At 34.5% G+C, this 13639-nt stretch overlaps 2 protein-coding genes and 1 non-coding gene across 5 annotated transcripts; all 3 read left to right on the top strand.

The window, feature by feature from the left end:
- The first annotated feature begins 236 nt into the window (after positions 1-236).
- Positions 237-3417, top strand: LOC125866310 (ycf20-like protein). Of its 2 annotated transcripts, XM_049546648.1 has the most exons (3): positions 237-411; positions 1564-1761; positions 2582-3417. In XM_049546648.1, the coding sequence occupies exons 2-3, from the start codon at positions 1577-1579 to the stop codon at positions 2979-2981; spliced, it is 585 nt and encodes a 194-aa protein (XP_049402605.1). In that variant the 5' UTR covers positions 237-411; positions 1564-1576; the 3' UTR covers positions 2982-3417. The 2 variants fall into 2 exon arrangements, with proteins under 2 accessions (XP_049402605.1, XP_049402608.1); XM_049546651.1 differs by lacking the exons at positions 237-411; positions 1564-1761 and adding an exon at positions 1845-1876.
- Positions 3418-4267: 850 nt separating this feature from the next.
- On the top strand, positions 4268-4341 carry TRNAR-UCG (transfer RNA arginine (anticodon UCG)). The gene has a single exon. It is a non-coding gene; the product is annotated as a tRNA-Arg (tRNA).
- A 1377-nt stretch (positions 4342-5718) lies between these two features.
- On the top strand, positions 5719-11700 carry LOC125864617 (UDP-glucuronic acid decarboxylase 1-like). Of its 2 annotated transcripts, none has more exons than XM_049544641.1 (7): positions 5719-6510; positions 6858-7000; positions 7095-7174; positions 7702-7785; positions 7882-7956; positions 9961-10053; positions 11211-11700. In XM_049544641.1, exons 1-7 carry the CDS (start codon positions 5885-5887, stop codon positions 11415-11417), a joined length of 1308 nt encoding a protein of 435 aa, XP_049400598.1. In that variant the 5' UTR covers positions 5719-5884; the 3' UTR covers positions 11418-11700. The 2 variants fall into 2 exon arrangements, with proteins under 2 accessions (XP_049400598.1, XP_049400597.1); XM_049544640.1 differs by having other exon boundaries at positions 5721-6506; positions 6854-7000.
- The last annotated feature ends 1939 nt before the right edge of the window (positions 11701-13639 follow it).

The following is a 13639-nucleotide window of genomic DNA, read 5'->3' as shown; positions in this document are numbered from 1 at the left end:
TTTTATCCTTTTCTATGAACTCTTCATTTATATTGCTCCTTGGTGATTCTAACTCATAATTTTAAAACTGAAAATGAAAAATATTTACGATAATCTAGAGATTTGAACTTTATTATTAGAGCGAAAGTATGGACAGCTCATCAGTTTAACATATGATAATTGATTAATTTTTTATGTTATAAAATATTTAAAATGTAGATTATATAAAATAAAATAAAATTATACAAATGGATTATATAATTAAAATTGTATAATCTCTTGTCTCGGTAAATATTTAGGAGAGTTCAACAAAATGGCAACTAATGACACTGTTCCGACTGTATAATTGGTCGGCGGGAGAGACGACGGACGGCGGCTTCTCTCACCGGCGCCGCCAGAGGAAATTGACCGGAGATAATCAGAAGCCGATAGGTATTAAGCTCTTCTTCTGATTCCTCATCTTTCCCCAGAAAAAAAAAGTAACCCTAATTTTATCATTTCTCAATTCCTTAAATTTCTTCAAGGACAGCTTAATTGATTTCATTTTTATGTATTTATTATGGATAATTACTTGCATTTGTTGTTAATTAATGTATTGATGTAGCCGTAATGGGAGCAAATTTAGATTCTGTAACTATAGTAGATAGCGATGAAAAGAAAAGAAAATGGTGGTGTGTCTTCAATATAGCGGTAAGACGCAATTGTTGAAGCTCCAGAAACTAGTATTATCGTGAAATTGTAGAATTGTAAATGTATCTGCTCAGTATTATGCTCTCTGATAAGTTAGTGGCTCAGTGTCATCAAGCTTATTTTAAAGTTTCCATATTAATATTGTTTCGTGTACGCGGTACTGGTGTTGGTGGGAGTAGTCAAGGTGCAAAGAAGCTGATTTAGACACTAATGTAATCAGGACAGAGAAAAAAAGATTGTTTCTTGATTACAGAAGCCTTGCCACATTGATGTAATACAAGACTGATTTGAAGTTATAATTGAAATTTAAGTAAGCTTTAATATTCCATCAATTCCATATTTCCATCCATGGTTAGTCTACCTTCTGATGAGATTTTTGTGGTCAATTTGCATTTGATTGCCTCTTAACACCCGTCTCTCATCAAGCTTTAACTTTCCTGGTGGATTTGTGCTGAAGTATCTTTGTTTTGCATTCTTCCAATTCCAGATAGGACTTATGATAGGTGTAATAGGAGGGAGTTCATTTTTATAAATTGTATGGCCTGGTATGCTTCATTAAACTGAAAGGAATATCCTTGGGCAGTTCCGTAGTTTAGACATAGGAGTAACAACCTGGAGATTCTAGGTTTGAGTCGAAGCTACAACACAGTACACACGTGAGCTCTTTTGCTTTAGTTTGTGGGTTGGTCTACTGAGCTGTCTTAGACACCATTGTCTTAAAAAAGGAAAATAATATAAGTGTGTTACATAACAACGGGAGAGTAAATGTTTCTTTTGTCTCGTTTACATAATCCTTAATGTTGAATCATTCCAGGAGTAAGAAACGCATATGGAATATATCATTTTCCAAAACTCTTCATGGTTCTTGCTGATCCTTGTGTTTTGCTTTAACAGATTCCTACAAGGCATGGCTGCCAAACTGCCTTTACAAAGCTGTCCCACAATTTCTAAGCATTTGAGTGCTGATCAAATGGGATCAAGATTTAATGGAGCTGTCTGCCTTAGGAGAGCTGCACATTCATTAGGCAGAATCATGCATTGCCAGCTATCTTTTACTAATATTATCCAGCCTTATTCTTTCAGAAATTTCAAGTGAGTTTTTCCCTCTGTCATTGTGAAACTTTGATTTACTTTGATGGTTGTGCCCCTTCCCCTTCACAACAAATGGATAGCATGCATAAGAAGGAACCATGTATGATATCAGCAGGTTCTCCCAGATTTAATTTCCCTTACAGAAAAATCTCTTTTTCAATAACAATAAGAAAAAATCGTTTTTTCAATAAGCAAAAATACGCAAAGATATCAAGGGTTCTCCATTACCTAGTTTGTGAATTTGCAGTATTGGTCATTGAGCCGTATGGCTAAGCCAAGACACAAGGATTAAAGACTGTTAGAAGATTCTCTTTTTATCATTCTTTATTAGTACAAGAAACTGAGTGGCTGGAAGATAGAAATCCTAATTTTACTCGGAATGAAAGAATGTGATCTTTCTAATTATTCTCGGAAAGAAAGAATGTTAGCATCATTTCATAAACTCATTTTCTAAATAATTTTCTTGCAAATTTCTACTCAAAAGTAATCAATTCTGACTATGGGTGGTTTACCTTTGAATAACTTCTCCATATCTACATCTGTCTGGTCTAAGTCCAAGTTTACTCCCATTATGGATTCCAAGTTTTCTTGTCCTATGCACTCCCACAAGTTTCCCTAGCCCTAATTGGGAAAATCTAAAATTCTCTCTTTTGAGCTATTTTAGATTGTTCAAATAACTAAGTACCTTGAAAGTTCCTGCCAGGGCTTGTAAGAAAATGTATGCTATTTGCTAATCTTTGTTTAGTGCTAAATCCTTGCTCAAGAGACTTATAAATGAGACGTTTCTACCCATGTATCTCAGAGTTTAATTCCAATATAGGAGGCGGGCATGGTCTATAAGAAGTGCTGCAGATGGCAGTAGACTAGATTCTTCTCCTACAACCAGCGGTAGCAGTGGAACTCGACTTATTAGGGCCATAGAGGCTCTTCTAGTCAAACTAGATGCCAGAATTAAGGTGTTGAGAAAAAACCTACCAATGAAGTTGCTGTTTTTCTTAGTGGGTTTCTATTGTGCAACCGCATTTGCCACTGTAATAGGGCAGACAGGTGATTGGGATATTATTTCTTCTGGATTAGCTGTGGCTGTGGTAGAGGGCATTGGAGCTCTCATGTATAGATCCATTCCTTTAATTGATGGGGTAAGGGGCATCATCATTATGTTCAATTATTGGAAAACTGGGCTGACTCTTGGTCTATTCCTTGACTCTTTCAAGTATTAAGGCGGAGATGAGGAGAGAAGTGTTCAGAAATCATAATGCCATTGAAATTTCATAGTTTATCTTTTGCGTTTTTGTAGGCAAATTCATGTTATCAGAGGGTAATTATACATCTTTTGCAGGATGTCTGTTGTACAGGGTCTCCAATGATACAGCATATACGTCACTTGTACATGGGAGGCATCCCTAGTTTGGTGCCACATTAATAAAATGTATACGGAAATATAGTTTGATCTTTCAGTTTTATACTATCTTATTTAATCAACATCGTGCTCCTGGATGTTAGCACGATGTTAATGGAGTTAGATAAAGCTTGTATTGATTAGTGTTATACGAATAAGTTTCATCTTAGGATAGGACCCTTTGGTGGTAAGCTTCCAATTGCTTTGTTTGTACAAATGCTTTTAGAATCAATGACATAGAGTCGAATCTTGATGGAGGTGAAGAATTGCTGTGTTCCCTCTGGACTGTTAACCTATCTTTAGCATGCCATTCTCGGAGGAACTGACTCTACGTCCAGTGCTTTTTAAGGACATTAACTACAGGTATTAATGCTCGATATAGTGCTTCGTTTATTGCTACAGATCCTATCTGAGATTAGCTGAAAATTTTCTTGATTTTGATTCTAATGAAAGAGCTTTCTTAATATTAGAATGACTAGCTGTAGATGAATGTTGCTTAGCAACGTATTGGAAGTTGATGAATGTACTACTGCCTACCTCAGTGTTGGTTTTTCTTGTGAAGAATCATATTGTTGACTCTTTATTGTATGTCTATATTCAACAATTTATATATATCTAAAAAAATTCATATATAAATAGTGGAATTTTTCAACGAAGAACCCCCTTTGACATCTAGTCTCATTACAGAGCTATGGAGCATCAAATAAGGAATAAAGTTAGTAAAAATGACGAGATATATGAACCTAGAAGTGAAAACAAACTATCTACTTGCAATACATCTTATTGAAGAAAATGACATCCAATCTAATCATATTAGGGCATTATTCAAGACTACGAATTTTTGTTAGAAACCAACAAAGACTCTCTTATACATATCTGGAGAGAGGCGAATCAATATGCAATTTTTTTGGCAAGTAAAGGTCATACACGCAAACTAAAGACTTGATAATATGAAATATTGACTGATTCTAACACATGTAAGTTGTAACTCATGAACGATTTTAAGTAGTTTATTTATTACTTTCCAATATATTTTTTTAAAAATAAAAAATTATAATGTTTGAAAAATTAAAGTTATATAATTAAATGGTAGTTCAATAAACATATGACCGCATAGCGCAGTGGATTAGCGCGTCTGACTTCGGATCAGAAGGTCGTGGGTTCGACTCCCACTGTGGTCGGTTTTTTTTGTTTGTCCTTTATGAACATTTTTTTATTGATTTTTTTTCCTATTTTATAAGTGGATAAAATTAAAAATGATTATTTTTTTCTTTTCTATATAAAGTAATATAATGTTTTGGTCCATTGTCTACCTTAATTAATTAAGAATTAAAAAAGAAAATTCATTTTAGCATACAAATTACTACACATTATTAGTCTTGGCAAGGTAGAAGCTTTTGCATGAAGCAAGGCTTTTTATTCATGTGGGCATTTGTTATCTTCAAAGTGAAGCTAGTGCCTTTGATGATTACATTTCTAGTCATTAAAATTATGAGTGCTATGTTAGGTTTTTTAGAGGTCGGAGTCAGAATTTAAAACGTATGAATTTATAATTTTATTTTTGAGTTACTAAGTAATCAAATTGTGTTGTTTCAATATGGCTAAAAGAGACGTTGGGAAAAGTATGTTTTTGGTAAGAAAATAGAGCTTGAAGGTTGGTTCATTTGGTGAGCTTTTTTCTTTCGATAATTGAAATGGAGAGTTTAAATCTTATAATAGCCAATATCTTTTTCCTCATTCAACCCTAATATTTTATTATTTTTTCTTATAAGGAGGAGAAATCGTATTTTAGCCTCTTTAAACTCACAAGTATGATAAATAGTAGTATATCTATAGTTAATAATGAATTGGACAAAGCTTACTTATAATTCAAACTTTAGAAAATCTACCTTTATGTTTGAATAAGTAACTTTCAATATGTTTGGCAGGAAGTTTATTTGCACAAATAATATATTAATTTTAATTAAATTATAATTTCAAACACAAATCTTTAAAATTTCAATATAAAATTGTTGGGTTTTAGAAACATCTAAATTTACAAATTTTATAAACTTAGCTTGAATTTGGATCTGCGATAAGAAGTTGTGATTAGAAATATATATGAACTATCGCTTTTTCTAGAATTTTACACATTGATTATCCGTTATTCCCTTTTTCTTAGTTGAACTATCACCATATTTTATTTTCCTACTTGAGTCTTTAGCTATCATCATATTTCCTTCTCTACCAGTATTATAACACAACCTCAAAATTGACTAGTCTAACTGATCATTGTTTTCTTTTTCTATCTTAACTATTATCATCTAACTCAATTAGGTATGTTTTTAATACATAAATAATAATAGTTCAGAGCTTATCATTAAATACAAAACTCGCAAAACAATTCACACATGTACTTTTGATCTTTATCTCCAAATTTATCTTCTTCTTTTTTTACAAAAATAGAAAAAAGAGCTATCTCACATTTTCCGTATTTCTCATAGGACGAAAAAAAAAACTTTCTGAATTTGTTTTGGAAAATAAATTTGTGGAAAATATTTGGCTCTCTCCAAGAAGTATGGAAAAGTTAGGAAAATTGAGCTAATCTTGTCTGCTACCTTAAAGACAACAACAAATGCAAGAAAAAAAATCTCTTTTTTCTGATTCTGCAAACATTTTACTCTGTTTCTACCTGAAAATTTCCCCATAAATTTATCGTAGAAGAAGAAGAAGATCAAGAAAACCATGAAATTGCATACCCAATCAAGCATGAATCACAGAAGAGATGAAGAAACAACAATGTCAATATCACAAAACACCCCACCATCATCACCAAAGACCTTCAAACATCCCAGATCTCTTCCAAGATCCATCAATTACCTTCTTAAAGAGCAAAGACTTCTCTTTATCCTTGTGGGTATTCTCATTGGTTCAACTTTTTTCATCCTTCAACCAAGCCTATCTCTCCTTACCCCATCTTCTCCAATACCCCAATCTTATCATGGGTTCGATTCAGTTCCTGGTGTAATTACCCATACATCTACTGTTACAACGCCGTATAGGGGTGCAGGGAGGGTGCCTGTTGGGATTGGGAGGAAACGGATGCGGGTTGTGGTGACTGGTGGAGCGGGTTTTGTGGGGAGTCATTTGGTTGATAAGTTGATTAAGAGAGGTGATGATGTTATTGTGATTGATAATTTTTTTACTGGGAGGAAAGAAAATGTGATGCATCATTTTGGGGATCATAGATTTGAGCTTATTAGGCATGATGTTGTTGAACCTATTTTGTTGGAAGTGGATCAGATCTATCATTTGGCTTGCCCTGCTTCGCCTGTTCATTACAAGTATAATCCCGTCAAAACTATTATATCCTTTGTCTACATTAGCATTTGGATTGTTTTTCGTTATTCGTTATGTATAAAAGCATGTTTTTTTGTTTCTTTGCGATGGGGTCGTGCATGGATTTACAGGTTGTAGTATGATTTTTACATGTTTTGCGAGTTATCAATCCATGATTGTTATAGAAAGTTACTTGTAGTTGCCTTTTACATAGTTACATTGTTTGTTCTTCGCATTGTCAGTGCATAGGAGTTTGATTGTCAAGGAATTTTCTATATGTTTATCCATTTCAAAAAGGAATTTCCGACTGTTTAAGGTGCATTTTTATGTTCTCTTTTTATTTTGATGTACTTGAGATCCTTAATTCTGATTACAAGACAAATGTGATGGGTACTCTTAACATGTTGGGCCTTGCCAAGAGAATTGGTGCAAGGTTCTTGCTTACTAGTACAAGTGAGGTTTATGGTGATCCACTTGAGCATCCACAAAAGGAAACATATTGGGGAAATGTGAATCCAATAGGTGAGTAGCAGCTTCAATAATTTATTCTCAGTTTTGTTTGTAAGTTGTTCTGTCAGATCGTTTAGGTGATGTTTGAGTGTCTTGAAATATCTAGGTGTTAGGAGCTGCTATGATGAGGGAAAACGGACTGCTGAAACCTTGACTATGGATTACCATCGTGGTGCAGATGTTGAGGTAATGAGTGATTTTTCTTTCTTACAGATTGCTATTACATTTGATGCTGAATGTTAATGTGCAGTTGAATGTACTTTTCCATTCATAAGTCTAGCATTATATGTGTAATGAGTATTTAGTTAGGTGTAAACAACTCTTCTGGTTGAAGTAATGAGTGCACAGCTGTTCAAAAGATAAATTTGGAAGCTGCTTATATTTGAAGTCCTGGAAGTACTTTTTTGCAGTTCAAAATTTTGAACTCAAAGAAACTTCACCTTATGATGATCATGAGAGAGATAGAGAGCAAACCTATGGCATATAGGCAATGACAGAGAGACATATTTTTAGTTCCACTTCTGCTCCTGATTTAAGAATCCATCCTAATAAGTTTCTATTTATGACTTGGTATTTAACCCTGTCACGTTCAACTTTATGACAGCAAGACCAAAAATGACCTTATAAGCTGTAATTAGTATCAAATTAGACTTGCTCTCCGGCAGTGTATCATAGAGGACCCAGAGTTTACGATCCATAATATTCATATGCAGGTGCGCATTGCCCGAATTTTCAATACATATGGACCTCGCATGTGTCTCGATGATGGACGTGTTGTAAGCAACTTTGTTGCCCAGGTTTGTCGTCTCAGCTTATATTAACATCAGTGCTGTAAACCGAATTTCCCTTTAGACGATCCATTTGTTTTTCTCTTTCTAAAACCATGTTTGCAGGCCATCCGCAAACAACCAATGACAGTGTATGGTGACGGGAAGCAAACACGCAGCTTTCAATATGTCTCTGACTTGGTAAGACATTAATAAATTACCCTTTCCATTTTAGTATGCCCTCACTGTCTTCACTGCATCTAATGATAGATGGGGTAGATGCGTGCGGCAGATGATATTAGTTAAAGGTCAGAATGTAAAAAGTGGTAGTTCTGTGTTAGGTTGACTACCTGTGGTAGTTGTGCCTGCAAAACTTGATTTAAGCTCTTGGAAATGTTAATCCTTTCGAAAAATTAGAAAATGGTGATGCATGCTACAGACAACATTCAAAGAGCTTGTAAAGTGAAATTCTAAATCAGGTATGTAGTAGATTTATGTGTCTTCTTTAACTTGTTTTATTTAATGGACTAGGTATTTTACCAATATTTGGAATTTCTGCACCGTTTGTCCCAAATTGACCTACCTAGTTTGGCTAGCAGATATTAAGATTGAATGAGATAGGCTTGAGCTTGTGTAATCCAATATTAGTTGAAGATATGAAGAGAGTGTGAAGGTGTCTCCTCATACTCAAGATTCTATAACACGATGTTATTATATACAGGTTTGACTTTTAGAGCATTTGGCATTTTCTCCATTTGAGAAAGACGCAAATCCTTACTCCTCGGATTAAAATGAAATGTAGGTCAAACAAAACATCATGAGGGGGAGTACACGTTTTTTCTCTCTAAGATCTTTGTTTTTCTATTTCAGCATGATGACATCTATCTAGCATCATGCTTTTTACTGTCTAGCTTTATTAATATTTTACAAAAATCTTCTCTAAGATTCTTATGGTGGAAGCATCTGGAGTTGTGATTATGTGCTTTTTAGCACCATGTAGTACATGCTTTATAGCTGGATTTGGAGGATCTAACTCCAATACTAAAAGCAGACATTGCTTTCATTAAAATACTAAGAACTAAATGGGGTAAAGGAAATACTTGGAAGTTGTTTTCCAGTCATTCCTACTGTATTTTAGGAACCAAATTTCTAGTTAAAGATAGAGGGGTTATCATTAGTTGTGGCCAGTAGCCGCTATTTTGTCCAATTAAATGCACAGTTCTCAGTTAATGTTGCTAGCTAAATAAGTATCATCTGCATGTCTGAGTTTGATAAGTGCCCTGTGCCCATATAAAATTTGACCTTTCAAATCTCAGTTGAGAACTCTCAGCCTGCAGCTAATTGCATAATATGAGTCTATGTGAACACAAGACACAGAGCAAGATGTTATTCCCGATGAGTGGTCTACTTAGGGTATGCTGTCATTTGTTACTGCAATGGGCTTTTCTTGTGAAAAGAATTTTTGTGCCTACTTTTTCATATGTAAGATGGTGGTGGGAGATAGTCTATTAATTACAGCTCTCAAGTTTTCTGTGTTCATTTTGACAATTCCGAGAACTATTTTCCATAACCAGTCTATTGCTTTATTGGAATTCAATTGTGAGAATCACAATGCAGACCACTAGATGTTTCGCCTGACAAGTGAAACTTCCTAATGTGGCTATATTTCCAAGTTGTAAGTATGTCCGGAAAGATGCTTTAGAAGATTAATAATCTTTGCTAGTCGTTGGTTGAGAGAAGTACAAATCAATTAATTTCTCAACTGAATACCTTGTGAAGGAGACCTTAGTTATTCCTCATCAATTAACAGAATGACTTGTTTAATGATACACATAGGAGATGCTAATAGTGTGACATATTATGGTGTCATCGAACTGACAGAGCATGGACTTTTGCCTAGTGTGCAAAGCTTTGATCAGAGTGTGTCACCTGTTGCTATTTTCCTCTTATGAGCTGGTTTAGAAGAAAGAAACAAGGAACATTTCTTACTTTAAATGTGTACATGTTTGTGTAACAAGCTGTTTATATGTGCATTACCCTGTTATTTTGCATCTCAATTTTGTGAATATCAAAAATTCATTAAAATGCCGTGGATTGTCCAATTTAAAAGTCCAAGTGGCCAGCTTGCTCTTTTGTTTATTATGCCTATAGTTCTGTTGGAATGCAAACTATGATACTAAAACAATTAATTTCTGTTGATGAAAGGTTGACGGATTAATGGCCTTAATGGATGGTGAGCACATTGGCCCTTTCAACTTGGGAAACCCAGGAGAGTTTACCATGTTAGAGCTTGCCGAGGTAAGCTATGGTTTCTGCTGTAATACATATTTGCCTGTTCACTATTAGTTTGGGCGCTACCTGCACAAGCAATTTAGTGAATGTTGCTCGTTGAGAATCAATATTTGTATTGAGTTCACAAGTTTTTTTTCTTATTTTGCTGTCATTTTATCATTATTGCTCAATTGATTGCAGTTTTATATTCTTACTACAGATGCAAGTCAAAAAAAAAAAGTTTCTGTGGCTATTTGATAGAACTATCATTGAACATTTTCAAGTGTCGAAATATTAAATCTGCACTATCTGTAAAGTATGCTTGCACCACAGTGTTTCCTTCTTGCTCTTCAGATTTGACAAACACCACCACCACGCTATGTCCACCTTTAGCGATGGAAAGCACACGACATAAACTCATCCCCCCTGAGCTTCTCTCAACATCACAAACCTTACTCCCCCACTTCACAATCCATATTCTCCATAGCAAATGACTCCATTTTTCTCTTATCCTCATACTTTATCATCCACCTGTCTTCCAAGAACCAGGACCATAAAATCATCCTCCGACTCTCCTGCTTTAAAATATTGTACCCCATCAAGCACTTCACAACAACCAACTGCTTATCTCCCTCATCACCGGCCACCTCTCACTCTCTCTTTCATTTTTACATAATTTGGGTGCGCACAGGGTAAAACCCCAGCTCCTATGCAATAGCTCTCAAACCACACAGGAGAGGTAACCCGCACTAGGCAAGCCCAGTGCGACGAGCTCGACCCAAAAGGCAAACCCTTGCTTTCACTGGCAAGGGGTTTTGAACTTGAGACCTCCAACATGGAAGTCCCAAGCCCAAACCACTGGGCCTCCCCAAAGGGTAGAAGTATAGAACATTGATTTATTGTTATACACGACTGCGTATCTAGTGTATTATCCATGCTTAGTGGAAGTAGGTCTACGACGTAAGAAATAATTAAGTGATAAAGTGTTGCATATTGTCTTTTCAAATATGAACTTATCCACCATGAATAAGTCCAGTCATCTTGAAGTGGTACTCGGCACACTAGTTTTTCGACTACATTTTTTTTGCCCGACTACAAAGTATGCCTAATGTCTATTCAGTTACCTGGATTTACTTACAATTATGTTATCAATCAACCCTAAATCATTTCACTTGGCAATACAGGTGGTCAAAGAAGTGATTGATCCAAGTGCTACTATTGAGTTCAAAGCTAACACAGCTGATGATCCTCACAAGAGGAAACCAGATATCAGCAGAGCAAAGGAACTGCTAAACTGGGAGCCGAAAGTACCCTTGAGGGACGGTCTGCCTCTCATGGTCAATGATTTCCGCAATCGCATCTTAAATGAAGATGAAGGAAAAGGCAACTAATAAAGAGAAGTAGCAACAACACTAGGTTGTATAGACCAAGCTTAGTGTACTGATTATTGTTTTTGCTAATATACGAAGTTGATATTCGTTCATTTTTTTTCCCTCTTCATTTTTGTATCAATAGTTAACTGGAATGCTCAGTCATCAGCCACTACTCTCGGCAGATGCTTCATGTATCTGGTTTTTGGTTTTGAATTTTTTTTCCCCTATACACATCATGTAATTCTACAGGGAGAAAATTTTGAGCTTTTAGCTTCAAGTTAACAAGTAATTTGGTCTTTTACTGTGGTTCTCCTTGCCTTGCATTTAATATTTGTAGGTACTGTTTTGAACTTTACTTGTGAAACTGTTATGTGGAGCCACTCTTTGAATGATGGTTCATTTTTTTAATCTATTGGCCTCATAATACTTGCTCAGGGTAGACCCCGCAAGGGGGTAAAGCGCCCCCTAGCAAGTTCTCGATTTCAAGGCGGTTAAGGATGGAGAGATTCTATTCACCCGATCATTTGAGAACATATCTATGGGCAGCAATAATTGGTATAATAGATAATACTAATGATCTGTAAAAGAAGATATGAAGTATCTGAATAAAGGAAGAAGAAGGAAAAGAGACTTTATGTGTTGTGCTATGAAGGTATCTGATTCTATGGAGCTCTCTTTCATTCATATTCATTCATGATATGAAAAAAAGAAAATTCCAAAGGCATATTTTACTTTAGAATATGAATATGGTTCTTATATTCTTATTCTACAACAAAAGAATAAAAGTGTTATCCTTTCTCACTTATTCTTACTTAATTCAATGGATTGCAAAAAGTGAAACCATATAGGCATTTACAAAAGTATCCTTAGTTTTGTTTGCAATTTTTCTATTACTAAGTTTGGAGATGGAGGATGTTTATCATCGGAGCAAGAGCAAGATCATGAATTTTCACGAATTGTCTCTTTTTGGAACAACTTTTTAGTAAAGGATTTTGTTTTTAGTTTTCTTGCAACTTTTTATTCCTTACTTAAACACGCAATCCTAAGATTGGAGATGGAGGGTGTTTACCATCGGAGCAAGTGCAAGATCAAAACTTTTCATGAGTTGTCTCTTTATTTCAACAACTTTTTAGTAAACGGTTTTGTTTTTAGTTTTCTTGCAACTTGTGGACATTTTAGTTCACAACTTAAATATTACTTTTGAACCACATGGTCTAAAATTTTACAAGTTATTGCAAACGTTAGACAATGGTTTAATAGTTTGTTTATAAGGTTGAACAACATATGGGCAAACATTAAATCCGAGTTTAACATTATCCGCTTGGCAATTTTTCAAGAATTGTATTTGTATAATTCTTTAAAAAATAAAAATAAATTCTAAATAATAAGGTAAGTAAAAAGAAACATTTACGCAACAAAATTGAACTACCTTCAGGCCCCTCATATTAAAGTTGCAACGTCTTTCACACACCAAATACTTTATAGTAAAAACAAAAATATTAATTGGGGGCAATATTGTCCAAAAACAAGGATAAAATGACGTGAAACTTTAGGATTAATTAATCTCAATTTTTCATCTTAATTTCCCAACACTAATACAACCAAAAAATTCAAGATAACGTTTTACTTAAACATAAGTACAATTTCTAGCTTAGATAATCAATAATTTAAACTTTTACTTTGTTGATGAGGATTCCACTCTTCAATTTTAATTTAGAAAAGACAGTAAATGAAGTTGGAATTTTGCTAAAACCCCATGAATTGAATAAAACAAAAACTGTGTTTTGTAACAAACAAAGTGAACAGTTGCACATGAAATCTGAACTTTGTGTATCATTATAAGAGGAAATATTTTTATTTCTTTGGGTGTCCACAGATTATTTAGCCGTTGCACTGTCTCATTCTGGTGCAAGCTCTGCTAATTTCAGCTCAGAGACTTGGTTACTTCCTCCGTTTTAATTTGATTGTCTTATTTTAATTTAGCACAAAATTTTAAAAGTAATAAATATTTTTAAATTTTATAATCGTAAATTAAAGATATGGTGAATAATTTTGTTGTTTTAAATATGTCGGGTGGAAAATTGAAATTAAAGAGTTTAAAAATAAATAAATAAATAAATTATTCTTTTTTAAACGGGCTAGATAGATTATTGAAATGGAAGGAGTGTAATTCGAACTCAATCCACCCCCCTAATGGTAGACAACATACTGGGATGGCAGAATCAGCTAATTCGAACTCA

Source organism: Solanum stenotomum, chromosome 5, assembly GCF_019186545.1.
Source record: "Solanum stenotomum isolate F172 chromosome 5, ASM1918654v1, whole genome shotgun sequence".
NCBI classification, from domain to species: domain Eukaryota; kingdom Viridiplantae; phylum Streptophyta; class Magnoliopsida; order Solanales; family Solanaceae; genus Solanum; species Solanum stenotomum.
Note: the sequence above shows the minus strand (reverse complement) of the source record. Positions and strands in the feature narration are given on the sequence as shown.

Excerpts from the sequence above, each read along its gene's own strand:
- LOC125866310 (XM_049546648.1), top strand. The coding sequence starts at position 1,577 with ATGGCTGCCAAACTGCCTTTACAAAGCTGTCCCACAATTTCTAAGCAT. Across the intron at positions 1,762-2,581 it reads TATTCTTTCAGAAATTTCAA|GAGGCGGGCATGGTCTATAA; the intron begins GTGAGTTTTTCC and ends ATTCCAATATAG.
- LOC125864617 (XM_049544641.1), top strand. The coding sequence starts at position 5,885 with ATGAAATTGCATACCCAATCAAGCATGAATCACAGAAGAGATGAAGAA. Across the intron at positions 6,511-6,857 it reads CCCGTCAAAACTATTATATC|AAATGTGATGGGTACTCTTA; the intron begins CTTTGTCTACAT and ends TGATTACAAGAC. Across the intron at positions 7,786-7,881 it reads TAAGCAACTTTGTTGCCCAG|GCCATCCGCAAACAACCAAT; the intron begins GTTTGTCGTCTC and ends CCATGTTTGCAG.